The 26,512-nt window shown below is 55.6% G+C and overlaps 1 protein-coding gene across 1 annotated transcript; it reads left to right on the top strand.

The window, feature by feature from the left end:
- The first annotated feature begins 3,613 nt into the window (after nt 1-3,613).
- Nucleotides 3,614-23,052, top strand: SCARA3 (scavenger receptor class A member 3). Its single transcript, XM_032682273.1, has 8 exons — nt 3,614-3,755; nt 5,902-5,973; nt 6,040-6,174; nt 7,642-7,740; nt 10,739-11,085; nt 11,173-11,407; nt 18,932-19,429; nt 22,062-23,052. The coding sequence occupies exons 1-8, from the start codon at nt 3,614-3,616 to the stop codon at nt 22,499-22,501; spliced, it is 1,968 nt and encodes a 655-aa protein (XP_032538164.1). The 3' UTR covers nt 22,502-23,052.
- The last annotated feature ends 3,460 nt before the right edge of the window (nt 23,053-26,512 follow it).

The following is a 26,512-nucleotide window of genomic DNA, read 5'->3' as shown; positions in this document are numbered from 1 at the left end:
GCTGCTTAAAACTGGGAATGGTTTAGGTTGGAAAAGACCCTGAAGGGGCATCAAATCCCACCCCTAAACCCCGAGGGAGTTCCCCAGTTCCAGGGAATTCCCGAGCTCTGTTCCACCAGCCGCTAAATCCCGGGAGCAAGGCAGGAATCCGGGATCACCCCGAGACTTGGATCCCTCTGGATCAGCTCCCGTGGCCAGGAATCCTCAGGGAAGGGCTGAGGGACGAGGGGGAGGAAGAGCTCAGCTGGCAGCTTGTGACCTCCCCCAAAAAAATCATGGAATGCTGTGGAATATCCCGTGGGATGAGGTGATGAAGGACACAACTGCACAAGGGGGGGGGGCTAAAAAATTCCCGGGATACAGGGAATGTCTTCATTGTCCCCCATCCCTTGGGATCCCCATCCCGTGTTTCTGAGGCGGGATCACCCTCCAGATCCAGGGGCCATTCCCGGGATCCCTGATCCAAAGGCCAGATTCCCTGCACCGGGAATCAGACCCATTTCCCTGGCTCCATGCCCCAGATCCAGGGATCAGATTCCAGATCCCTGCCCCAAATCCAGGGATCAGACCCCAAATCCGGGGGTCAGATCCCAGACCCATTTCCCGCTGTCCCTGCTCCAGATCCAGGGATCAGATCCCAGACACATTTCCCCATGTCCTTGCCCCAGGACATGGGATCAGATCCCAGATCCCTGCCCCAAATCCAGGAATCAGACCCCAAATCCAGGGATCAGACCCCAAATCCAGGAATCAGATCCCAAATCCAGGGATCAGATCCCAGACACATTTCCCCATGTCCTTGCCCCAGATTCAGGGATCAGATCCCATGTCCCTGCCCCAAATCCAGGGATCAGACCCCAAATCTACGGATCAGATCCCAAATCTAGGGATCAGATCCCAAATCCAGGGTTCATATCCCAGACACATTTCCCCATGTCCCTGTCCCAGATCCAGGGACAATTCCCAGCACTCCAGACCCATCTCCCCTATCACTGTCCCATATCCAGGGACCATTCCCAGCACTCCAAACCCATCTCCCCTATCCCTGCCCAGATCCAGGGACCATTCCCAGCACTCCAGACCCATCTCCCCTATCCCTGTCCCACATCCAGGGACCATTCCCAGAACTCCACACCCATCTCCCCTATCCCTGTCCCACATCCAGGGACAATTCCCAGCACTCCAGACCCATCTCCCCTATCCTTGCCCCACATCCAGGGACCATTCCCAGCACTCCAAACCCATCTCCCCTATCCCTGCCTCAGATCCAGGGACCATTCCCAGGATCCCACACCCATCTCCCCTATCCCTGCCCCACATCCAGGGACCATTCCCAGGATCCCACACCCATCTCCCCTATCCCTGTCCCACATCCAGGGACCATTCCCAGCACTCCAGACCCATCTCCCCTATCCCTGTCCCACATCCAGGGACCATTCCCAGCACTCCAAACCCATCTCCCCTATCCCTGCCCCACATCCAGGGACCATTCCCAGGATCCCACACCCATCTCCCCTATCCCTGCCTCAGATCCAGGGACCATTCCCAAGATCCCACACCCATCTCCCCTATCCCTGCCCCACATCCAGGGACCATTCCCAAGATCCTGTTGCAGAATAATTCAAATTTAGTAGTAGAATGGCTAAGGCTTAGTAGGAGAGTAGGCCTAGAAAGCAACACTCCAAAGTAGTAAGTTAAGTAACCTTGTTTGTGAGAATGGAATGTGCTGAAGAAGTAGAAACAATAATCAAAGGATTTAGTCAAGCATGTACATAATGATTTGTTACCTTGGATGTGGTAAGGGTCTGTTAAACGGTTTCTAGGGGTAAGACAACCTAAGCAGATTTATGATTAGAGTAGATGATTACCAATTGTTATCAGCATGAAGTATGATCCTGTTTGTAACCGAGTGTAACTGTTTTCTGTGGAAACTGCACGTAAACTTGTTTGTGTGAAAGTATAAAAGCTGAACTGAGAATGAGGGTCTTGGGAATCCTGACTTGGGACGCTGGTCCTCAGGTTCCCGGGCCCCGAATAAAGCACCGCACAAACCGGCGCTCTGTTGGTTTGTGTCTCTCTTACGGGCAACAGGATGAGGTGATGAAGGACACAACTGCACGGGGGGGGGGGGCTAAAAAATTCCCGGGATACAGGGAATGTCTTCATTGTCCCCCATCCCTCAGGATCCCCATCCCGTGTTTCTGAGGTGGGATCACCCTCCAGACCAGGAGCTGGGAGTGGGACCAGGAGCAGGAGCCGGGCAGGACCCCAGATCCAGGGGCCATTCCCAGGATCCCTGATCCAAAGGCCAGATTCCCTGCACCGGGAATCAGACCCATTTCCCTGGCTCCATGCCCCAGATCCAGGGATCAGATTCCAGATCCCTGCCCCAAATCCAGGGATCAGACCCCAAATCCAGGGGTCAGATCCCAGACCCATTTCCCGCTGTCCCTGCTCCAGATCCAGGGATCAGATCCCAGACACATTTCCCCATGTCCTTGCCCCAGGACATGGGATCAGATCCCAGATCCCTGCCCCAAATCCAGGGATCAGACCCCAAATCCAGGAATCAGACCCCAAATCCAGGGATCAGACCCCAAATCCAGGAATCAGACCCCAAATCCAGGGTTCAGATCCCAGACACATTTCCCCATGTCCTTGCCCCAGATTCAGGGATCAGATCCCATGTCCCTGCCCCAAATCCAGGGATCAGACCCCAAATCTACGGATCAAATCCCAAATCTAGGGATCAGATCCCAAATCCAGGGTTCAGATCCCAGACACATTTCCCCATGTCCCTGCCCCACATCCAGGGACCATTCCCAAGATCCCACACCCATCTCCCCTATCCCTGCCCCATATCCAGGGACCATTCCCAGCACTCCAGACCCATCTCCCCTATCCCTGCCTCAGATCCAGGGACCATTCCCAGGATCCCACACCCATCTCCCCTATCCCTGCCCCAGATCCAGGGACAATTCCCAGCACTCCAGACCCATCTCCCCTATCCCTGTCCCACATCCAGGGACCATTCCCAGCACTCCAGACCCATCTCCCCTATCCCTACCTCAGATCCAAGGACCATTCCCAGAACTCCAAACCCATCTCCCCTATCCCTGCCCCACATCCAGGGACCATTCCCAGCACTCCAGACCCATCTCCCCTATCCCTGCCCCAGATCCAGGGACCATTCCCAGGATCCCACATCCACTTCCCCCTATCCCTGCCCGTTCCCAGGGATCAGCCCCCGGACCCCTCTCCCACCTCCCAGCCCCAAATCCCTGTCCCCAGCCGCCCATTCCCTATTCCCCCACCCCCCCTCCCACCCCCTCTCCCCTTGGACCAGCTCCCCCCTTTTCCCAATCCCGCTATTCCCAATCCCGGTGGATCGGGCCCGTTTCCCCCCTCCCCTCTCGGCCGTTTGTGAGTCACTGGGGCCGAGGTGGGGTGGGGGTGGATTTGGGGCGGGCTCAGGACTCTCCTTCCCGGCCCCTTTTTCCCTTTCCAGCTCCTCTCCCCGCTCCCGGTTTTTTTTTTTTTTCCGGTGGCCGGTGTCCAGCGCGCGCCATTCCCGGTGTGTCCCGTTCCCCTCGTTCCCGGATGGGATCCGGGGATGCTCCAGCGCTGGGGGGGCTCCGGGAGGATCCCGGGAAAGTTTCGGGAGCGCGGGGAAAGCGCCGGGAAGCGGCTCCGGCTGGATCCGGAGCCTGAGGATCTCCGGGAAGAGGCGGATGCGGGAAAAGGGGCCATGAGAGGTGAGGGGAGGGGGGGGGGGGAGGAGGGAACATTCCCGACGGGATTGGGGGGGCTGGGAAAAGGGGGATGGGGCGGATGGACGGGATGGATGTGCCGGAGTGGGGCTGTGGGGGGCCCCAAAATCCCACACCCCCGGTCCTGCTTCCCGTGGGAAGGGGATTCCCGGGAATGGGGTCTGGGCATGGCCGGGGACCCCCAGATTGGGAACGGGGGGGTGAAAGAAGGATTGGGGGGGTCCGGGCATGGCCAAGGACCCCCAGATTGGGAAGGGAGGGGAAAGAGGGATTGAGGGGGGGGTGGTCCCGGGGCTCCCCCTGCTCCCTCAGATCCCGTCGCTTGTTGATTCCATAGGGAGGAAAAGCCAGATTTGGGATGGGAAGGACGGGAATTTCTTCCCCCCACCCCCGTCCCCAAAGCCCCTCTTTGCCCCCCCCTTCCCCACTTTTAGGGGCTCCGGGTGGAATAAAGGGGGGGACACCGGGAGGATCCCAAATTTCCCACACACACACACTGGGGGTCCGGGCTGGGGGGGTTGGGGAGGGGGGGAGATTCCTTTGATCCCGTGGGTTTTTTATTCCTGGGAAGCCCCTTGGAGCCAGGAGCCAAATCCAACCACTTTGGGGCCAAATTTCCCCAAATTTATGGTCCAAATTTCCCCAAATCCATGGATTTGGAGCCAGGAGCCCTCCCTGTGTGTCCATCACCCATTTTGGGTCAAATCCAGCCAAGTTTCCACAATTTTATGCTCCAAATCCCACCAAAATTTATGGATCTGGTGCCCAGATTTCCCCCTTCACACGGGGAGGGGTGTTTTTCCTTTGCTCCCGTGGATTTTATTCCCAGGAAGCCCCTTGGAGCCGGAGTGAGGAACTTTCTCTGTACCCATCTCCCACTTTTGGGCCAAATTTCCCCAAATTTCCACAGATTTCTGGTCCAAATCCCACCCAAATTTATGGATTCGGTGTTCAAAAATCCCCCCAGAGTCCTGGAGGGACCCGGCAAACCCCACCGGGATCTGCCCAGCTCCAGGGGGCTCCTGGGGGGCTTCCCAGCTTTTTCCTGGGAATCCCAGGGCAGGGCAAGGCTGGGGGGGGGTTTCCAGGGATCCTCTGTCCCCTTGGGAATGGGATCAGGAGGGTGGCGGGAGCTCAGACCTGGAGCATCCCAAGTGTTTCCCCTCTTGCTCAGGGAGGTGCTTTTCCTTTGCTCCCATGGTTTTTATTCCCAGGAAGCCCCTTGGAGCCGGAGCCAGGAGCCCCCCCTGTGCCCATCTCCCACTTTTGGGCCAAATTTCCCCAAATTTCTGGTCCAAATCCCACCCAAATGTATGGATTTGGTGCCCAAAGGTCGCACTGGGTACCGGGAGGGGACAGGGACGCCCGTCCTGCTGCTCCCGGGATTTTGCTCAGGGTGGCACCGGTGGCTCCTTCCCGGCTTTTCCCCCGGGAATGCCGGGGCAGGACACGGCTGGGGGGGTTCCCAGGGATCCTCAGGCATCCCAGGAATGGGATCCCACCCAAATTTATGGATTTGGTGCCCAAAGGTCCCACTGGGCGCCGGGAGGGGACAGGGACGCCCGTCCTGCTGCTCCCGGGATTTTGCTCAGGGGGGCACCGGTGGCTCCTTCCCGGCTTTCCCCCGGGAATGCCGGGGCAGGACGCGGCTGGGGGGATTCCCAGGAATCCTCAGGCCCCCCAGGAATGGGATCCCACTCAAATGTATGGATTTGGTGCCCAAAGGTCGCACTGGGCGCCGGGAGGGGACAGGGACGCCCGTCCTGCTGCTCCCGGGATTTTGCTCAGGGGGGCACCGGTGGCTCCTTCCTGGCTTTTCCCCCGGGAATACCGGGGCAGGACGCGGCTGGGGGGATTCCCAGGAATCCTCAGGCCCCCCAGGAATGCGATCCCACCCAAATTTATGGATTTGGTGCCCAAAGGTCGCACTGGGCACCGGGAGGGGACAGGGATGCGCATCCCGATGCTCCCGGGATTTTGCTCAGGGTGGCACCGGTGGCTCCTTCCCGGCTTTTCCCCCGGGAATGCCGGGGCAGGACGCGGCTGGGGGGGTTCCCAGGAATCCTCAGGCCCCCCAGGAATGGGATCAGGAGGGCGGGGAGAGCTGAGGCCGCTCCGTGTCCCCTTCCAGGACACGATCCCGCGGGAGGGGAGCGCGAGGAGATGGCGACGGTGGATTCCACCTCCAGCCGCGGATCCAGGGGTAAGGAATTCCGAGGGGGCGGGAAGAGGGGCCGGCAGGGTCTGATCCATCCCTCTGTTCCCGCAGGAAGGGCCCGGAGCAGCTGCCGGAGGAGGCTGTCGCTGTCCCCGTCCCCGTCCCTGTCCCTGCGGAGCGCCCTGCGCGGCCTCTACGCCCTGACCCTGCTCCTGTCGCTGGCCGTGGCCGTGCTGGGAGCGCTGGGTGAGCCGGGAAAAAAGGCTGGGAATGCTGGGCTGGGAATCTTGGGAGGGGGGGGGGCTGAGGCTTCCCGGGGTGGAGGGGAGCGGCTGGAATTCCGCTGGGAGCGACCTGGGGGTGGAGATGCCTCAGGAATGGGGGGGAGTTTACCCGCGTGGGAACATCAGGAACCGACCCAGAGCCCGGAGGTTGGATCCCGACACATTCCAGGTGCTTCCCAGATGGAGCAGAGGGAAAATGTGTTCCTCAGGGGTGGAATCTTGGAGATTCCAGGCAAATCCCAAACCTGGAAGCTCCCGGGGATGCCCATCCCAGCCTGGCTCAGCAATCCCTGGAAGCTTAAGTGCCTTCCTGGGAGGGAAGGTGTGGAGGGGGATGATATTCCCGGGCATTCCCACCTCTCCTGACTCCCCAAAAGCTCCCAGGTGTGGAGGGGAGCAGCTGGAATTCTGGGGGGAGCACCCTGCGTGTGGTGACATCGGGATCCCTCTGGATCTCAGGAACCACCTCAGAGCCTGGAGGTTGGATCCCATCCCATCCCATCACATCCCAGGTGCTTCCCAAGTGCTTCCCAGGTGGAGCAGAGGGACAACATGTTCCTCAGGGGTGGAATCTTGGAAATGTTCAGGCAAATCCCAAACCTGGAAGCTCCCAGGGATGCCCATCCCAGCCTGGCTCAGCAATCCCTGGACAGCTTAAGTGCCTTCCTGGAGGGAGGGTGTGGAGAGGGATGATATTCCCGGGCATTCCCACCTCTCCTGATTCCCCAGAAGCTCCCAGGTGTGGAGGGGAGCAGCTGGAATTCTGGTGGAAGTGCCCTGGGTGTGGTGACATCGGGATCCCTCTGGATCTCAGGAACCACCTCAGAGCCTGGAGGTTGGATCCCATCCCATCCCATCACATCCCAGGTGCTTCCCAGACGGAGCAGAGGGACAACATGTTCCTCAGGGATGGAATCTTGGAGATTCCAGGCAAATCCCAAACCTGGAAGCTCCCAGGGATGCCCATCCCAGCCTGGCTCAGCAATCCCTGGACAGCTTAAGTGCCTTCCAGGGAGGGAAGGTGTGGAGCAGGACGGTGTTCCCGGGCATTCCCACCTCTCCTGACTCCCCAAAAGCTCCCAGGTGTGGAGGGGAGCAGCTGGAATTCTGGTGGGAGCGCCCTGGGTGTGGTGACACCGGGATCCCTCTGGATCTCAGGAACCACCTCAGAGCCTGGAGGTTGGATCCCATCCCATCCCATCCCCTCCCAAGTGCTTCCCAGACGGAGCAGAGGGAAAATGTGTTCCCCAGGGGTGGAATCTTGGAGATGTTCAGGCAAATCCCAAACCTGGAAGCTCCCGGGGATGCCCATCCCAGCCTGGCTCAGCAATCCCTGGAAGCTTAAGTGCCTTCCAGGGAGGGAAGGTGTGGAGGGGGATGATATTCCCGGGCATTCCCACCTCTCCTGACTGCCCCATTCCCCCCGCAGCGTTCCGGAGGGTGGATTCCATCTCCAGCCGGATCAGCTCGGCCCAGACCTTCTACGAGGAGAAGCTGCTCTCCATCCAGGAGGATCTCCAGGGCTTGGGTGAGTGGCCTGGACCCGCACCCAGAGAGGCCTTTTCCGGGTTCCTGTCCAGCCAGGGAATGAGGGATCTCCCATTCTCGGCTCCCGGGGCTCCCCCAGAGCCAACCCCCCGCTTTTCTCCCGGGATTTTGGGCAGGGATGAACGTCAGACCCCAAGGGGTGGAAGGGGGGGGGTTGGAGAAGCTGCAGGAGCAGGAGGGAGGGTGGGATTGGGGGAGTTCCCTTCTCCAGGGTCATGGAATCATGGAATCACGACGAGATTGGGGTGGGAAGGGGCCTCGAGGATCCAGGGACATCCAGGGACACTTCCCACGAGTCCAGGCGGCTCCAAACCGTCCTGGAGGGAAGGAATTGTTCCCTTGAGGGAAAGGAAGGGCTGGCCATGGATCCAGAGGGTCTCCAGGCCTGGAGGGGGGGATGGGGTGGGATAACGGGTGGATCTCGGGATGGGATAACAGGTGGATCTTGGGATGGGGTGGGATAACAGGTGGATCTTGGGATGGGGTGGGATAACAGGTGGATCTTGGGATGGGATAACAGGTGGATCTCGGGATGGGATGGGATAACAGGTGGATCTTGGGATGGGGTGGGATAACAGGTGGATCTTGGGATGGGATGGGATAACAGGTGGATCTTGGGATGGGGTGGGATAACAGGTGGATCTTGGGATGGGATAACAGGTGGATCTCGGGATGGGATGGGATAACAGGTGGATCTTGGGATGGGGTGGGATAACAGGTGGATCTTGGGATGGAGTGGGATGGGTGGGATAACGGATGGATCTCCAGGCCTGGAAGGTGGGATGGAGTGGGATAACAGATGGATCTTGGGATGGGATAACAGATGGATCTTGGGATGGGACAACAGGTGGATCTTGGGATGGGATGGGATAACAGGTGGATCTTGGGATGGGATAACAGGTGGATCTTGGGATGGGATGGGATAACAGATGGATCTTGGGATGGGATAACAGGTGGATCTTGGGATGGGATGGGATAACAGATGGATCTTGGGATGGGGTGGGATAACAGGTGGATCTTGGGATGGGATAACAGGTGGATCTTGGGATGGGATGGGATAACAGATGGATCTTGGGATGGGATGGGATAACAGGTGGATCTCGGGATGGGATAACAGGTGGATCTTGGGATGGGATAACAGGTGGATCTTGGGATGGGGTGGGATAACAGGTGGATCTTGGGATGGGATGGGATAACAGGTGGATCTTGGGATGGGATAACAGGTGGATTTTGGGAAGGGGTGGGATAACAGGTGGATCTTGGGATGGGATGGGATAACAGGTGGATCTTGGGATGGGGTGGGATAAGAGGTGGATCTTGGGATGGGATGGGATAAGAGGTGGATCTTGGGATGGGGTGGGATAACAGGTGGATCTCGGGATGGGATAACAGGTGGATCTTGGGATGGGATGGGATGGGTGGGATAACGGATGGATCTCCAGGCCTGGAAGGTGGGATGGAGTGGGATAACAGATGGATCTTGGGATGGGGTGGGATAACAGATGGATCTTGGGATGGGATAACAGGTGGATCTTGGGATGGGGTGGGATAACAGGTGGATTTTGGGGTGGGATAACAGATGGATCTTGGGATGGGATGGGATAACAGGTGGATCTTGGGATGGGGTGGGATAACAGGTGGATCTTGGGATGGGATGGGATAACAGGTGGATCTTGGGATGGAGTGGGATAACAGATGGATCTCAGGGTGGGATGGGATAACAGGTGGATCTTGGGATGGGATGGGATAATGGGTGGATCTCAGGATGGGATAACAGGTGGATCTTGGGATGGGATGGGATAACGGGTGGATCTCAGGATGGGGTGGGATAACAGATGGATTTCCAAGTCTGGAGGGTGGGATGGGGTAGGATAACAGATGGATCTTGGGATGGGATGGGATAACAGATGGATCTTGGGATGGGATGGGATGGGATAACAGGTAGATCTCAGGATGGGATAACAGGTGGATCTTGGGATGGGATGGGATGGGATAACAGACGGCTCTCGGGATGGGGTGGGATAACAGATGGATCTCGGGATGGGATGGGATAACAGCTGGATCTCGGGGTGGGATGGGATAACAGCTGGATCTCAGGGTGGGATGGGATAACAGCTGGATCTCGGGGTGGGATGGGATAACAGCTGGATCTCGGGGTGGGATGGGATAACAGCTGGATCTCGGAGTGGGATGGGATAACAGGTGGATCTCGGGGTGGGATGGGATAACAGCTGGATCTCAGGGTGGGATGGGATAACAGCTGGATCTCGGGGTGGGATGGGATAACAGCTGGATCTCGGGGTGGGATGGGATAACAGCTGGATCTCGGGGTGGGATGGGATAACAGCTGGATCTCAGGATGGGGTGGGATAACAGGTGGATCTCGGGATGGGATAACAGATGGATTTCCAAGCCTGGAGGGTGGGATGGGATGGGATAACAGATGGATCTTGGGATGGGATGGGATAACAGGTGGATCTCAGCATGGGGTGGGGTAACAGGTAGATCTCAGGATGGGATAACAGATGGATCTTGGGATGGGGTGGGATAACAGATTGCCAAGCCTGGAGGGCGGGATGGGGTGGGATAACAGGTGGACCTCGGGATGGGATGGGATGGGATAACAGACGGATCCCAGGACGGGATGGGATGGGATAACAGACGGATCCCAGGACGGGATGGGGTGGGATAACAGACGGATCCCAGGACGGGATGGGGTGGGATAACAGACGGATCCCAGGACGGGATGGGGTGGGATAACAGACGGATCCCAGGACGGGATGGGGTGGGATAACAGACGGATCCCAGGACGGGATGGGGTGGGATAACAGACGGATCCCAGGACGGGATGGGGTGGGATAACAGACGGATCCCAGGACGGGATGGGGTGGGATAACAGACGGATCCCAGGACGGGATGGGATAACAGGCGTCTCTGGGGATGGGGTGGGATAAGAGCCCCTCCCGCCCCCCGCTCAGGAGAGAAGAGCTCTGGGAACGGCTCCCTGCGCCAGGACCGGGATCAGCTGGGCCGGGACATCTCCCAGCTGCGGGCCGAGCTGGAGCGGCTCCAGCAGTCGCTGCAGGGGCAGGAGGCGCAGCTGGAGCGAACCTCCCGGCTCCACTCCCGGCTCTCCGCGGCGGGCGCGGGGCTCGGGGCGCGGCTGGAGAGCTGCGCGGGCTCGGTGCGGGCGCTGGGCCGGGGCGCGGAGCTGCTGCTGGCCGGGGCCGGGCGGTGCCGGGCCGAGACCTCCCGGTTGGAAGCGGAGCTGCGGGAGCTCTCCCGGGACGGCCCCGCGCTGGAAGCGGCGCTGGAGCGGCTGAACGCGAGCGCGGAGCGGGGCCGGGAGCGGCTGCGGGAGCTGCGGGGCGGCGCGGCCGGGGCGGGGAGGGAGCTGCGGGATCTGGGAGAGGAGCGGCTGGAGCGGCGGCGGGAGCTGGGGGAGCTGCGGGAGCGGCGGGAGCGCGCCCGGGAGCTGCTCGGGAGCGCGCCCGGGGAGGGCGGAGGGGGCGGCGGGGTGCGGGAGCTGGCGCGGAGCCTGGAGGAGCTGCGGGAGCGGGTGGACAACGCCAGCGCCGCGCTGGAGGAGCAGCAAGACGAGCTCGGCGACGCCAGGTACCCCGAGATTCCCGCCCGGAATAATATGTGTATTGATTGATTTTAATATAGACATTAAATATATATATATTATGTATTTATATATATTAAATTAGAGTGATTGTATTATATATTATATATAAATAGATATAAATAGATATATAAATTATATATAAATATATATAAATTATATATAAATATATATAAATTATATATAAATATATATATAAATTATATATAAATATATATAAATTATATATAAATATATAAATATTTATATATTATCTATAAATATATTAAATTATATGTATTATATTTTTATATTTATATTTATATATTTATATAGAATATATAATGTATACTTTAACATATACAGTAATATATATATTATATATTTATACATATTAAATTATAGAGATTATATTATATATTATATAAAAATATAGAATATATAATATATAGAATATATAATATATAGAATATATATAATATATAATATATACATTATATATATTCTATATATATTCTATATATATTAGATATATAGAATATATATAGAATATATAATATATATTTTAATATATGCATTAAATATATATATTATATATTTATATAAATTAAATTATAGAGATTATATTATATATAATTATATTAAATTATATGTATTATATTTTTGTATTTATATTTATATATTTATATAGAATATATAATGTATATTTTAATATATACATTAAATATATATATTATATATTTATATATATTAAATTATAGAGATTATATTATATATTCTATATAAATATAGAATATATAATATATATTAATATAATATATATATATAAAATATATATATAATAGATAATATATATATAATATATAATATATATAAACTATATAGAATATATATAGAATATATATATAATATATAATATATATTTTAATATATGCATTAAATATATATATTATATATTTAATGCATATTAAATTATAGAGATTATATTATATATTATATATAAACATATTAAATTATATGCATTATATTTTTATATTTATATTTATATATTTATATGGAACATATAATATATATTTTAATATATACAGTAAATATATATATTATATATTTATACATATTAAATTATAGGGACTATATTATATAATCTATATAAATATATTAAATTATATGTATTATATTTTTATGTTTATGTTTAATAAATAAATATATTGAATATTATCTATTATATTATATATTATATGTACATATATTAAATATATATATAATATTTATATATTTATACATAATATATAATATCTATATATTTATAAAAAATATATAATCTTTATATATTTATAAATAATATATAATATAATAAAAATAATTTAATATATTTATTTATTTATATATATGAAATATATATTTTTATTTATTTATATTTATATATTAAAGACATAAATTATATATTCATATCTATTAAATTATACATTATATTATATACTATATATAAATATATTAAATTATACATATTATATTTATACATTTATATATAATATATAAAATAATATATAAAAATTATTATATTTATATATAACTTATATAACATAATATATATTTATATAAAATGCATATAGTATAATATATATAACGTATCTAATATATATAACATACAATATATTTTATATAATATATATTTAAACATTTATATATTATATATAAATGTATATTTATATATTTGTATATATAATGTACATTTAACGTATATTTAATATATATATATTTAAAATTTTTAATATCAATTTTGGCTATATCTTTAACATTTATATTATATATATTTACATATATATATTATATATATATTACATATGTTATATATATATTATATATATTATATATATTATATATATTATATATATTATATATATTATATATATTATATATATTACATACATATTACATATATTATATATATTTTTTGTATATTTTATCCATATTTTATTTCATTTTATATTTTACATATATATATTTATACATATATATAAATATATATATGTAAAATATATATATTTATATATATACTTATTTCATTTTATATTTTACATATATATATTTATATATTTTTTTTATCTATATGTCCCCATATGAGCTGTGGGTGTTATAGGGCAGTGTCCTCACTGTCCCCATATGAGCTGTGGGTGTTATAGGGCAGTGTCCCCCTGTCCCCATATGAGCTGTGGGTGTTATAGGGCAGTGTCCCCCTGTCCCCATATGAGCTGTGGGTGTTATAGGGCAGTGTCCCCCTGTCCCCATAGGAGCTGTGGGTGTTATAGGGCAGTGTCCTCACTGTCCCCATATGAGCTGTGGGTGTTATAGGGCAGTGTCCCCCTGTCCCCATATGAGCTGTGGGTGTTATAGGGCAGTGTCCTCACTGTCCCCATAGGAGCTGTGGGTGTTATAGGGCAGTGTCCTCACTGTCCCATAGGAGCTGTGGGTGTTATAGGGCAGTGTCCTCACTGCCCCATATGAGCTGTGGGTGTTATAGGGCAGTGTCCTCACTGTCCCATATGAGCTGTGGATGTTATAGGGCAATGTCCCCCTGTCCCATAGGAGCTGTGGATGTTATAGGGCAGTGTCCCCCTGTCCCCATAGGAGCTGTGGGTGTTATAGGGCAGTGTCCTCACTGCCCCATATGAGCTGTGGGTGTTATAGGGCAGTGTCCTCACTGTCCCCATATGAGCTGTGGGTGTTATAGGGCAGTGTCCCCCTGTCCCCATATGAGCTGTGGGTGTTATAGGGCAGTGTCCCCCTGTCCCCATATGAGCTGTGGGTGTTATAGGGCAGTGTCCTCACTGTCCCATATGAGCTGTGGGTGTTATAGGGCAGTGTCCTCACTGTCCCCATAGGAGCTGTGGATGTTATAGGGCAATGTCCCCCTGTCCCCATAGGAGCTGTGGGGTGTTATAGGGCAGTGTCCCCCTGTCCCCATAGGAGCTGTGGGTGTTATAGGGCAGTGTCCTCACTGTCCCATATGAGCTGTGGGTGTTATAGGGCAGTGTCCCCCTGTCCCCATAGGAGCTGTGGGTGTTATAGGGCAGTGTCCTCACTGTCCCCATATGAGCTGTGGGTGTTATAGGGCAGTGTCCTCACTGTCCCCATATGAGCTGTGGGTGTTATAGGGCAATGTCCCCCTGTCCCATAGGAGCTGTGGGTGTTATAGGGCAGTGTCCCCCTGTCCCATAGGAGCTGTGGGTGTTATAGGGCAGTGTCCTCACTGTCCCCATAGGAGCTGGGGGTGTTATAGGGCAGTGTCCCCATATGAGCTGTGGGTGTTATAGGGCAGTGTCCCCATATGAGCTGTGGGTGTTATAGGGCAGTGTCCTCACTGTCCCCATAGGAGCTGTGGGTGTTATAGGGCAGTGTCCCCCTGTCCCCATATGAACTGTGGGTGTTATAGGGCAGTGTCCCCCTGTCCCCATAGGAGCTGTGGGTGTTATAGGGCAGTGTCCTCACTGTCCCATATGAGCTGTGGGTGTTATAGGGCAGTGTCCCCCCGTCCCCATATGAGCTGTGGGTGTTATAGGGCAGTGTCCCCCTGTCCCATAGGAGCTGTGGGTGTTATAGGGCAGTGTCCCCCTGTCCCATAGGAGCTGTGGGTGTTATAGGGCAGTGTCCTCACTGTCCCATAGGAGCTGTGGGTGTTATAGGGCAGTGTCCCCCTGTCCCCATAGGAGCTGTGGGTGTTATAGGGCAGTGTCCCCCTGTCCCCATAGGAGCTGTGGGTGTTATAGGGCAGTGTCCCCCTGTCCCCATATGAGCTGTGGGTGTTATAGGGCAGTGTCCTCACTGTCCCATATGAGCTGTGGGTGTTATAGGGCAGTGTCCTCACTGTCCCCATATGAGCTGTGGGTGTTATAGGGCAGTGTCCTCACTGTCCCCATATGAGCTGTGGGTGTTATAGGGCAGTGTCCTCACTGTCCCCATATGAGCTGTGGGTGTTATAGGGCAGTGTCCTCACTGTCCCCATATGAGCTGTGGGTGTTATAGGGCAGTGTCCCCATATGAGCTGTGGGTGTTATAGGGCAGTGTCCTCACTGTCCCCATAGGAGCTGTGGGTGTTATAGGGCAGTGTCCTCACTGTCCCCATATGAGCTGTGGGTGTTATAGGGCAGTGTCCCCATATGAGCTGTGGGTGTTATAGGGCAGTGTCCCCCTGTCCCCATATGAGCTGTGGGTGTTATAGGGCAGTGTCCCCCTGTCCCCATATGAGCTGTGGGTGTTATAGGGCAGTGTCCCCCTGTCCCCATAGGAGCTGTGGGTGTTATAGGGCAGTGTCCCCCTGTCCCCATATGAGCTGTGGGTGTTATAGGGCAGTGTCCTCACTGTCCCCATATGAGCTGTGGGTGTTATAGGGCAGTGTCCTCACTGTCCCATATGAGCTGTGGGTGTTATAGGGCAGTGTCCCCCTGTCCCCATAGGAGCTGTGGGTGTTATAGGGCAGTGTCCCCCTGTCCCCATAGGAGCTGTGGGTGTTATAGGGCAGTGTCCCCCTGTCCCCATATGAGCTGTGGGTGTTATAGGGCAGTGTCCTCACTGTCCCCATATGAGCTGTGGGTGTTATAGGGCAGTGTCCCCCTGTCCCCATATGAGCTGTGGGTGTTATAGGGCAGTGTCCTCACTGTCCCATATGAGCTGTGGGTGTTATAGGGCAGTGTCCTCACTGTCCCCATAGGAGCTGTGGGTGTTATAGGGCAGTGTCCTCACTGTCCCATAGGAGCTGTGGGTGTTATAGGGCAGTGTCCTCACTGTCCCATAGGAGCTGTGGGTGTTATAGGGCAGTGTCCCCCTGTCCCCATAGGAGCTGTGGGTGTTATAGGGCAGTGTCCTCACTGTCCCCATAGGAGCTGTGGGTGTTATAGGGCAGTGTCCTCACTGCCCCATATGAGCTGTGGGTGTTATAGGGCAGTGTCCCCATAGGAGCTGTGGGTGTTATAGGGCAGTGTCCCCCTGTCCCCATAGGAGCTGTGGGTGTTATAGGGCAGTGTCCTCACTGTCCCATAGGAGCTGTGGGTGTTATAGGGCAGTGTCCCCCTGTCCCATAGGAGCTGTGGGTGTTATAGGGCAGTGTCCCCATAGGAGCTGTGGGTGTTATAGGGCAGTGTCCCCATATGAGCTGTGGGTGTTATAGGGCAGTGTCCTCACTGTCCCATAGGAGCTGTGGGTGTTATAGGGCAGTGTCCCCATAGGAGCTGTGGGTGTTATAGGGCAGTGTCCTCACTGTCCCCATATGAGGTGTGGGTGTTATAGGGCAGTGTCCCCCTGTCCCATAGGAGCTGTGGGTGTTATAGGGCAGTGTCCCCCTGTCCCCATATGAGCTGTGGGTGTTATAGGGCAGTGTCCTCACTGTCCCCATATGAGCTGTGGGTGTTATAGGGCAGTGTCCTCACTGTCCCATAGGAGCTGTGGGTGTTATAGGGCAGTGTCCCCCTGTCCCCATAGGAGCTGTGGGTGTTATAGGGCAGTGTCCTCACTGTCCCCATATGAGCTGTGGGTGTTATAGGGCAGTGTCCCCCTGTCCCCATATGAGCTGTGGGTGTTATAGGGCAGTGTCCTCACTGTCCCCATATGAGCTGTGGGTGTTATAGGGCAGTGTCCCCATATGAGCTGTGGGTGTTATAGGGCAGTGTCCCCCTGTCCCCATAGGAGCTGTGGGTGTTATAGGGCAGTGTCCCCCTGTCCCCATAGGAGCTGTGGGTGTTATAGGGCAGTGTCCTCACTGTCCCCATAGGAGCTGTGGGTGTTATAGGGCAGTGTCCTCACTGTCCCCATATGAGCTGTGGATGTTATAGGGCAATGTCCCCCTGTCCCCATATGAGCTGTGGGGTGTTATAGGGCAGTGTCCTCACTGTCCCATATGAGCTGTGGGTGTTATAGGGCAGTGTCCTCACTGTCCCATATGAGCTGTGGGTGTTATAGGGCAGTGTCCTCACTGTCCCATATGAGCTGTGGGTGTTATAGGGCAGTGTCCCCCTGTCCCATAGGAGCTGTGGGTGTTATAGGGCAGTGTCCCCCTGTCCCATAGGAGCTGTGGGTGTTATAGGGCAGTGTCCTCACTGTCCCCATAGGAGCTGGGGGTGTTATAGGGCAGTGTCCTCACTGTCCCCATATGAGCTGTGGGTGTTATAGGGCAGTGTCCCCCTGTCCCCATATGAGCTGTGGGTGTTATAGGGCAGTGTCCCCATATGAGCTGTGGGTGTTATAGGGCAGTGTCCCCCTGTCCCCATATGAACTGTGGGTGTTATAGGGCAGTGTCCTCACTGTCCCCATAGGAGCTGTGGGTGTTATAGGGCAGTGTCCCCCTGTCCCCATATGAACTGTGGGTGTTATAGGGCAGTGTCCTCACTGTCCCCATATGACCTGTGGGTGTTATAGGGCAGTGTCCTCACTGTCCCCATATCAGCTGTGGGGTGTTATAGGGCAGTGTCCTCACTGTCCCCATAGGAACTGTGGGTGTTATAGGGCAGTGTCCTCACTGTCCCCATATGAGCTGTGGGTGTTATAGGGCAGTGTCCCCATATGAGCTGTGGGTGTTATAGGGCAGTGTCCTCACTGTCCCCATAGGAGCTGTGGGTGTTATAGGGCAGTGTCCCCATATGAGCTGTGGGTGTTATAGGGCAGTGTCCTCACTGTCCCCATAGGAGCTGTGGGTGTTATAGGGCAGTGTCCCCCTGTCCCCATATGAGCTGTGGGTGTTATAGGGCAGTGTCCTCACTGTCCCATAGGAGCTGTGGGTGTTATAGGGCAGTGTCCTCACTGTCCCCATAGGAGCTGTGGGTGTTATAGGGCAGTGTCCCCATATGAGCTGTGGGTGTTATAGGGCAGTGTCCTCACTGTCCCCATAGGAGCTGTGGGTGTTATAGGGCAGTGTCCTCACTGTCCCCATAGGAGCTGTGGGTGTTATAGGGCAGTGTCCCCATATGAGCTGTGGGTGTTATAGGGCAGTGTCCTCACTGTCCCATAGGAGCTGTGGGTGTTATAGGGCAGTGTCCCCCTGTCCCCATAGGAGCTGTGGGTGTTATAGGGCAGTGTCCCCATATGAGCTGTGGGTGTTATAGGGCAGTGTCCCCCTGTCCCCATATGAACTGTGGGTGTTATAGGGCAGTGTCCTCACTGTCCCATATGAGCTGTGGGTGTTATAGGGCAGTGTCCCCCTGTCCCCATATGAGCTGTGGGTGTTATAGGGCAGTGTCCCCCTGTCCCATAGGAGCTGTGGGTGTTATAGGGCAGTGTCCCCCTGTCCCCATATGAGCTGTGGGTGTTATAGGGCAGTGTCCCCCTGTCCCCATATGAGCTGTGGGTGTTATAGGGCAGTGTCCCCCTGTCCCCATAGGAGCTGTTGGTGTTATAGGGCAGTGTCCCCCTGTCCCCATAGGAGCTGTGGGTGTTATAGGGCAGTGTCCTCACTGTCCCATATGAGCTGTGGGTGTTTTAGGGCAGTGTCCCCACCGTCCCTACCCACCTGTTGCTCCGGGGATCTGAGGGGTGGGGAAGCTTTCCCAGTCTCTCCGTGACTCCACGTGGGCTCCAGGTCCTGCCCTGAGGGATTTGGGGCCGCCCCACCACCTCCCATCCCTTCCCCGCTCCCCTCCAGGCATTTCTGACCCCACAAACCCCCCCCTTTCTCTCGCCCCCCCCCGCCACAGGTACCACCGGGGCCACGCCCAGAACCGCACGGCCGACGGGTTCCGGGCGCTGGAAGGGCTCCTGGAATCCCACGGGGAGGAGGTCGGGACCATCTCGGCCAACCTGGAGGCCACAGGCGGGCACGTGCTGGCCATGCTGCGCTACCTGGGCTCCGTGCGGGAGTCCTGCGCCCGCCGCCTCCGCGCCCACGCCCGGGACCTCCTGCGGCTCAACGGGTCCCTGGCGGCGCTCCAGGGCTCCGCCGGGGTCCTGCGGGAGAGCTTCGGGATCCTCGGCGCCCGCCTGGACGTCGGCGTCCGCAACCTGTCCCTGCTGCTCCAGGAGATGAGGGCGGTGGACGCGCGGCACGGGGACGCGCTGAGGGACGTCGGCCTGCTCCGAGGTGAGGGACGGGGGGAAAGGGGAGGTGTTCCTGGGGCTGGGTGGGATTGGGTGGGATTGGGTGGATGTGTGGCACGGCGACGCGCTGAGGGATGTCGGCCTGCTCCGAGGTGAGGGAAACGGCGGGAAAGGGGAGGTGTTCCTGGGGTTGGGTGGGATTGGGTGGAGTTGGGTGGGATTGGGTGGGATTGGGTGGGACACACGGCACGGGGATGTGCTCAGGAATGTCACCCTGCTCCAAGGTGATGGACGGGGGGGAAAGGGGAGGTGTTCCTGGGGTTGGGTGGGATTGGGTGGGATTTTGAGGGATTGGGTGGGGTTGGGTGGGATTTGGTGGATGTGTGGCACGGGGACGCGCTGAGGGACATCGGCCTGCTCCGAGGTGAGGGAAACGGCGGGGGGGAAAGGGGAGGTGTTCCTGGGGCTGGGTGGGATTGGGTGGGATTGGGTGGGATTTTGAGGGACTTGGTGGGGTTGGGTGGGATTTGGTGGACGCGTGGCACGGCGACGCGCTGAGGGACATCGGCCTGCTCCGAGGTGAGGGAAACGGAGTGGGGGGGGAAAGGGGAGGTGTTCCTGGGGCTGGGTGGGATTGGGTGGGGTTGGGTGGGATTGGGTGGGGTTGGGTGGGATTTGGTGGACGCGCGGCACGGTGACGCGCTGAGGGACGTCGGCCTGCTCCGAGGTGAGGGAAACGGGGGGGAAAAGGGGACGTGTTCCTTGGGCTGGGTGGGATTGGGTGGGGTTGGGTGGGATTGGGTGGATGTGCGGCACGGGAACGCACTCAGGAACGTCACCCTGCTCCGAGGTGAGGGAAACGGGGGAAAGGGGAGGTGTTCCTGGGGTTGGGTGGGATTGGGTGGGAATGGGTGGACATGCAGCACAGGGATGTGCCCAGGAACATCACCCTGCTCTGAGGTGAGGGAAAGGGGGGAAATGGGGGAGCTGGGGAGGTGTTCCTGGGGCTGGGTGGGATTTTGAGGGATTGGGTGGGATTGGGTGGGATTTGGTGGAATTTGGTGGATGTGCGGCACAGGGACACGCTGAGGGACGTCGGCCTGCTCCGAGGTGAGGGAAACGGCGGGGGGGAAAGGGGAGGTGTTCCTGGGGTTGGGTGGGATTGGGTGGGATTTGGTGGATGTGCGGCACGGGGACGCGCTGAGGGACCTCACCCTGCTCCGAGGTGAGGGAAATGGCGGGGGGGAAAGAGGAGGTGTTCCTGGGGTTGGGTGGGATTTTGTGGGATTGGGTGGGACACACGGCACGGGGACGCGCTGAGGGACCTCACCCTGCTCTGAGGTGAGGGACGGGGGGGAAAAGGGAGGTGTTCCTGGGGTTGGGTGGGATTTTGAGGGATTGGGTGGGATTTTGAGGGATTGAGTGGGATTGGGTGGGATTGGGTAGAATTTGGTGGATGTGCGGCACGGGGACGCGCTGAGGGACATCGGCCTGCTCCGAGGTGAGGGATGGGGGGGGAAAGGGGAGTTGTTCCTGGGGTTGGGTGGGATTTTGAGGGACTGGGTGGGATTTTGTGGGATTGAGTGGACATGCAGCACGGGGATGTGCTCAGGAACGTCACCCTGCTCCAAGGTGAGGGACAGGGGGGAAACAGGGGATCCAGGGAGGTGTTCCTGGGATTGGGTGGGATTTTGAGGGTTTGGGTGGGATTTGGTGGACATGCAGCACAGGGATGTGCCCAGGAACATCACCCTGCTCCGAGGCGAGGGAAAGGGGGGAAAAGGGGGAGCTGGGGAGGTGTTCCTGGGATTGGGTGGGATTTTGAGGGATTGGGTGGGATTGGGTGGGATGTGATGGGATTTGGTGGGATTTGGTGGGATCCTGATCCCAAGGGAGGTGGAGGAGGATCCAAACCACCCGTGCTGAGGTCAAGGAAGGGCTGGGATGTGCAGGAAGGTACCCGGAGCATCCCATGGATGAGGAGATGTCCCAGGATTAGGGAACAGCAGGGAGATCCTTCCATGTCCTTCCAACATCCTTCTGTGTCCTTCCATGTCCTTCCATATCCTTCCATATCCTTCCATGTCCTTCCATATCCTTCCATATCCTTCCATATCCTTCCATGTCCTTCCATGTCCTTCCATATCCTTCCATATCCTTCCATATCCTTCCATGTCCTTCCATGTCCTTCCATATCCTTCCAACATCCTTCCATGTCCTTCCATATCCTTCCATATCCTTCCATATCCTTCCATGTCCTTCCATATCCTTCCATGTCCTTCCATGTCCTTCCATATCCTTCCAACATCCTTCCATATCCTTCCATATCCTTCCATGTCCTTCCATGTCCTTCCATATCCTTCCAACATCCTTCCATGTCCTTCCATATCCTTCCAACATCCTTCCATGTCCTTCCATATCCTTCCAACATCCTTCCATGTCCTTCCATATCCTTCCATATCCTTCCATGTCCTTCCATGTCCTTCCATGTCCTTCCACGTCCTTCCCCTGGTGCCAGTGCCTCCTCTCCCCGGTCCCGGCGGAGAGGGAGCAGCTGCCCCTGGATGAGGGCACCCAAATCCTTCCATGGATGGAACTCTCCGTCCATCCCGGCCTTAGAAACACCCCCGAGGTTGGAGCATCCCCCCCCTCACCCCTCCTCTCCCTCCTTCCAGGCATTCCGGGCCTCCCAGGCCCCCCTGGCCTCAAGGGGGACGTTGGATCCAGCGGCCCCCCGGGAATGGGGGGACAGAAGGGTGACATCGGGATCCCAGGATCGCCGGGACCCCCCGGAGCCCCGGGACCCCCGGGACCCGCCGGCCCCCAGGGGGAACGGGGACCTCTGGGAACGAGAGGATTCCCGGGGCTCAAGGGCTCCAAGGGCAGCTTTGGACTCTCGGGATCCCGGGGCCAGGGCGGGTCCGAGGGGGATCCCGGACCCCCGGGGCCGGAGGGGGAAGCGGGAAAGGCGGGACCCCCCGGCCCACAGGGAACACCGGGAATGCCCGGGACCCCCGGGGCCACGGGACGGGCGGGGCCCGAGGGACCCAAGGGAGAGCCCGGGATGAGGGGACCCCCGGGGCCACCGGGACCCCCCGGACCCCCGGGACAGTGACTGGGACAGAGGGGCCCCAATTCCATCCCCCGGGACAGTGACTGGGACAGGGGGTCCCCAATTCCATCCCCTGGGACCCCCAGGACAGTGACTGGGACAGGGGGTCCCCAATTCCATCCCCTGGGACCCCCAGGACAGTGACTGGGACAGGGGGTCCCCAATTCCATCCCCTGGGACCCCCAGGACAGTGACTGGGACAGGGGGTCCCCAATTCCATCCCCTGGGACCCCCAGGACAGTGACTGGGACAGGGGGTCCCCAATTCCATCCCCTGGGACCCCCGGGACAGTGACTGGGACAGGGGGGCCCCAATTCCATCCCCTGGCACCCCCGGGACAGTGACTGGGACAGGGGGTCCCCAATTCCATCCCCTGGGACCCCCAGGACAGTGACTGGGACAGGGGGTCCCCAATTCCATCCCCTGGGACCCCCGGGGCCACCAGGACCCCCCAGATCCCCAGGACAGTGACTGGGGGGGAATGGGGGGGGTCTCTAATTCCATCCCCTGGGATAGTAAATGGGACAGGGGGTCCCCTTTGTCACCTCCCAGCCCCCCCGACAATAACTGGGACAGGGGGTCCCCATTGTCACCCCTGACCGCCCCCGGATAATAACTGGGACAGGGGGTCCCCAATTCCATCTCTGACCCCCCAGGACAGTCACTGGGACAGGGGGTCCCCATTGTCACCCCCCAGGACAGTCACTGGGTCAGGGGGTCCCCATTGTCACCCCCTGACCCCCCAGGACAGTCACTGGGACAGGGGGTCCCCATTGTCACCCCCCGCCCCCCCGCAGGACGGGGGTGTGTGGGGGGTGTCCCAGTCACTCCCAGTTTTCGGGCCCAGGGCTGGTCCCCGTATCCCAGGGATTGGGGTCCCCGTGTCCCAGGGATTGGGGGTCCCTGTATCCCAGGGATTGGGGGTCCCCGTGTCCCAGGGATTGGGGGTCCCCTGGGATGGCCTGGGGCTGGTCCCTGTATCCCAGGGATTGGGGTCCCCATGTCCAGAGATTGGAGTCCCCGTATCCCAGGGATTGGGGTCCCCATATCCCAGGGATTGGGTGTCCTGGTGTCCCAGAGGAATGGGGTCCCCATGTCCAGAGATTGGGGTCCCCATGTCCCAGGAATTGGGGTGTCCCCGTGTCCCAGGGATTGAGGCCCCAGTGTCCAGGGATTGGGGGTCCCCATATCCCAAGATTGGGGTTTCCAGTGTCCCAGAGATTGGGGTCCCTTGTATCCCAGGGATTGGAGTTCCCTGTATGCCAGGGATTGGGTGTCCTGGTATCCCAGGGATTGGGGTCTCCATATCCCAGGGATTGGGTGTCTGTATCCCAGGGATTGGGTTCCGATATCCCCGGAATTTCACCGTGTCCCAGGGACTGGGGTTCCCTGTATGCCAGGGATTGAGGTCCCAGTGTCCCAGGGATTGGGGGTTCCTGTATCCCAGGGATTGGGGGTCCCCATATCCCAAGATTGGGGTTTCCTGTGTCCCAGGGATTGGGTGTCCTGGTATCCCAGGAATTGGGGTCTTGGTATCCCAGGGATTGGATGTCCTGGTATCCCAGGGACTGAGGTTCCCTGTGTCCCAGGGATTGGGGTTCCCTGTATCCCAGGGATTGGGGATCCTGTATCCCAGGGACTGGGGGTCTCCGTGTCCCAGGGATTTCCCCATGTCCCAGGGATTGGGGTGTCCTGGTATCCCAGGAATTGGGGTCTTGGTATCCCAGGGATTGGGTGTCCTGGTATCCCAGGGATTGGGTGTCCTGGTATCCCAGGGATTGGGTGTCCTGGTATCCCAGGGATTGGGGTCTTGGTATCCCAGGGATTCGGTGTCCTGGTATCCCAGGGACTGGGGTTCCCTGTATCCCGGGGATTGGGGTCCCTGTATCCCAGGGATTGGGTGTCCTGGTATCCCAAGGATTGGGTGTCCAGGTATCCCAGGGACTGGGGTTCCCTGTATCCCAGGTATTAAGTGTCCTGGTATCCCAGGGATTGGGGGTCTCTGTATCCCAGGGATTGGGGTCTTGGTATCCCAGGGATTGTGTGTCCTGGTATCCCAGGGACTGAGGTTCCCTGTATCCCAGGGATTGGTTTCCCCCGGGATGGGGCACAGCCGGTTTGTGCCCCCCCTCCCCACTGTACTCTCTGTACAATAAAGGCTTTTGGGGCCGGGCGGCTCCTGAACTGGGAACACTGGGAATACTGGGAATGCTGGGAGGGGCACAGTGCGTTTGGGGGAGGGAGGGGGGTGTCCCTGCTGTGGCAGCGGGAATCGGGGGTCTCAGCCCCCCCAAAAACCTCCCCCCCGGGCCGGGCCGTTCCGCCCGGGCGGGTTTATTGGTGTTGGCAGCTCCGCTTCCCGTTTGGATCCCAAAAAAAAAAAAAAAACAGCGCCGGGCTGGATGAAAAGCCGGGATTGGCCTCGGGAAGGGGCGGGAGAGGCCGCGCGGGGGCGGGGGGGGGCTCCGGGAAGGGGGCTTGGGGGGGCCGGGAGTTGGGAATTCCTTGCGGAGGGGATGGGAGACCCCCCCAGACACACCCCGGGGAGGGTTGGGATCGTCCCCGTGGGATTTGGGGGCTGGGGGTATCCCGGGATGGGACAGGGAATATCCCAGGGATTTCACCGTGTCCCAGGGATTGGGGGTCCCCGTATCCCAGGGACTGGGGGTCCCCATGTCCCAGGGATTGGGTGTCCTGGTATCCCACGGATTGGGGTTCTGGTATCCCAGAGATTGGGGTTCCCAGTGTCCCAGGGATTTCCCCGTATCCCAGAGATGGGGGTCCCCGTATCCCAGGGATTGGGTGTCCCCATGTCCCAGGGATGGGGGTCCCCGTATCCCAGGGATTGGGTGTCCTGATTTCCCAGGCATTGGGGTCCTGGTATCCTAGGGATTGGGGTCCCAGTGTCCCAGGGATTGGGTGTCCCCATATCCCAGGGATTGGGGTTCTGGTATCCCAGGGATTTCCCCGTATCCCAGGGATTGGGGTCCCCGTATCCCAGGGATTGGGGTCCCCGTATCCCAGGGATTGGGTGTCCTGATATCCCAGGCATTGGGGTCCTGGTATCCCAGGGATTGGGGTCCCAGTGTCCCAGTGATTGGGTGTCCCCATATCCCAGGGATTGGGGTCCCTGTATCCCAGGGATTGGGTGTCCCCATATCCCAGGGATTGGGGTCCCTGTATCCCAGGGATTTCCCCATATCCCAGGGATTGGGGTCCCCGTATCCCAGGGATTGGGGTCCCAGTGTCCCAGGGATTGGGGTCCCTGTATCCCAGGGATTAGGTGTCCCAGTGTCCCAGGGATTGAGGGTCTCCCGGGATGGCCAGGGGCTGGTCCCGGTATCCCAGGGATTGGGGTCCTGGTCTCCCAGGGATTCAGGTCCCTATATCCCAGGGATTGGGTGTCCTGGTGTCCCAGGGATTGGGTGTCCTGATATCCCAGGCATTGGGGTCCTGGTATCCCAGGCATTGGGGTCCTGGTATCCCAGGGATTGGGGTCCCTGTGTCCCAGGGATTTCCCCATATCCCAGGGATTGGGGTCCCCGTATCCCAGGGATTGGGGTCCCAGTGTCCCAGGGATTGGGTGTCCCTATATCCCAGGGATTAGGTGTCCCAGTATCCCAGGGATTGAGGGTCTCCCGGGATGGCCAGGGGCTGGTCCCGGTATCCCAGGGATTGGGGTCCTGGTATCCCAGGGATTCAGGTCCCTATATCCCAGGGATTGGGTGTTCTGGTGTCCCAGGGATTGGGTGTCCTGATATCCCAGGCATTGGGGTCCTGGTATCCCAGGCATTGGGGTCCTGGTCTCCCAGGGATTCAGGTCCCTATATCCCAGGGATTGGGTGTCCTGGTATCCCAGGGATTGGGTGTCCTGGTATCCCAGGTATTGGGGTCCTGGTATCCCAGGGATTGGGGTCCCAGTGTCCCAGGGATTGGGGGAGACACACCCTCCACGCACCCCGGGAAGGGTTGGGATCGTCCCAGTGGGATTTGGGGGCTGGGGGTATCCCGGGA

The sequence above is a fragment of the Chiroxiphia lanceolata genome, chromosome 3 (genome assembly GCF_009829145.1).
Source record: "Chiroxiphia lanceolata isolate bChiLan1 chromosome 3, bChiLan1.pri, whole genome shotgun sequence".
Taxonomy (NCBI): Eukaryota; Metazoa; Chordata; class Aves; order Passeriformes; family Pipridae; genus Chiroxiphia; species Chiroxiphia lanceolata.
This window is presented reverse-complemented; position numbering and strand designations above follow the sequence as displayed.

Excerpts from the sequence above, each read along its gene's own strand:
- SCARA3 (XM_032682273.1), top strand. The coding sequence starts at position 3,614 with ATGCTCCAGCGCTGGGGGGGCTCCGGGAGGATCCCGGGAAAGTTTCGG. Across the intron at positions 3,756-5,901 it reads GGGAAAAGGGGCCATGAGAG|GACACGATCCCGCGGGAGGG; the intron begins GTGAGGGGAGGG and ends GTCCCCTTCCAG. Across the intron at positions 7,741-10,738 it reads GGAGGATCTCCAGGGCTTGG|GAGAGAAGAGCTCTGGGAAC; the intron begins GTGAGTGGCCTG and ends CCCCCCGCTCAG.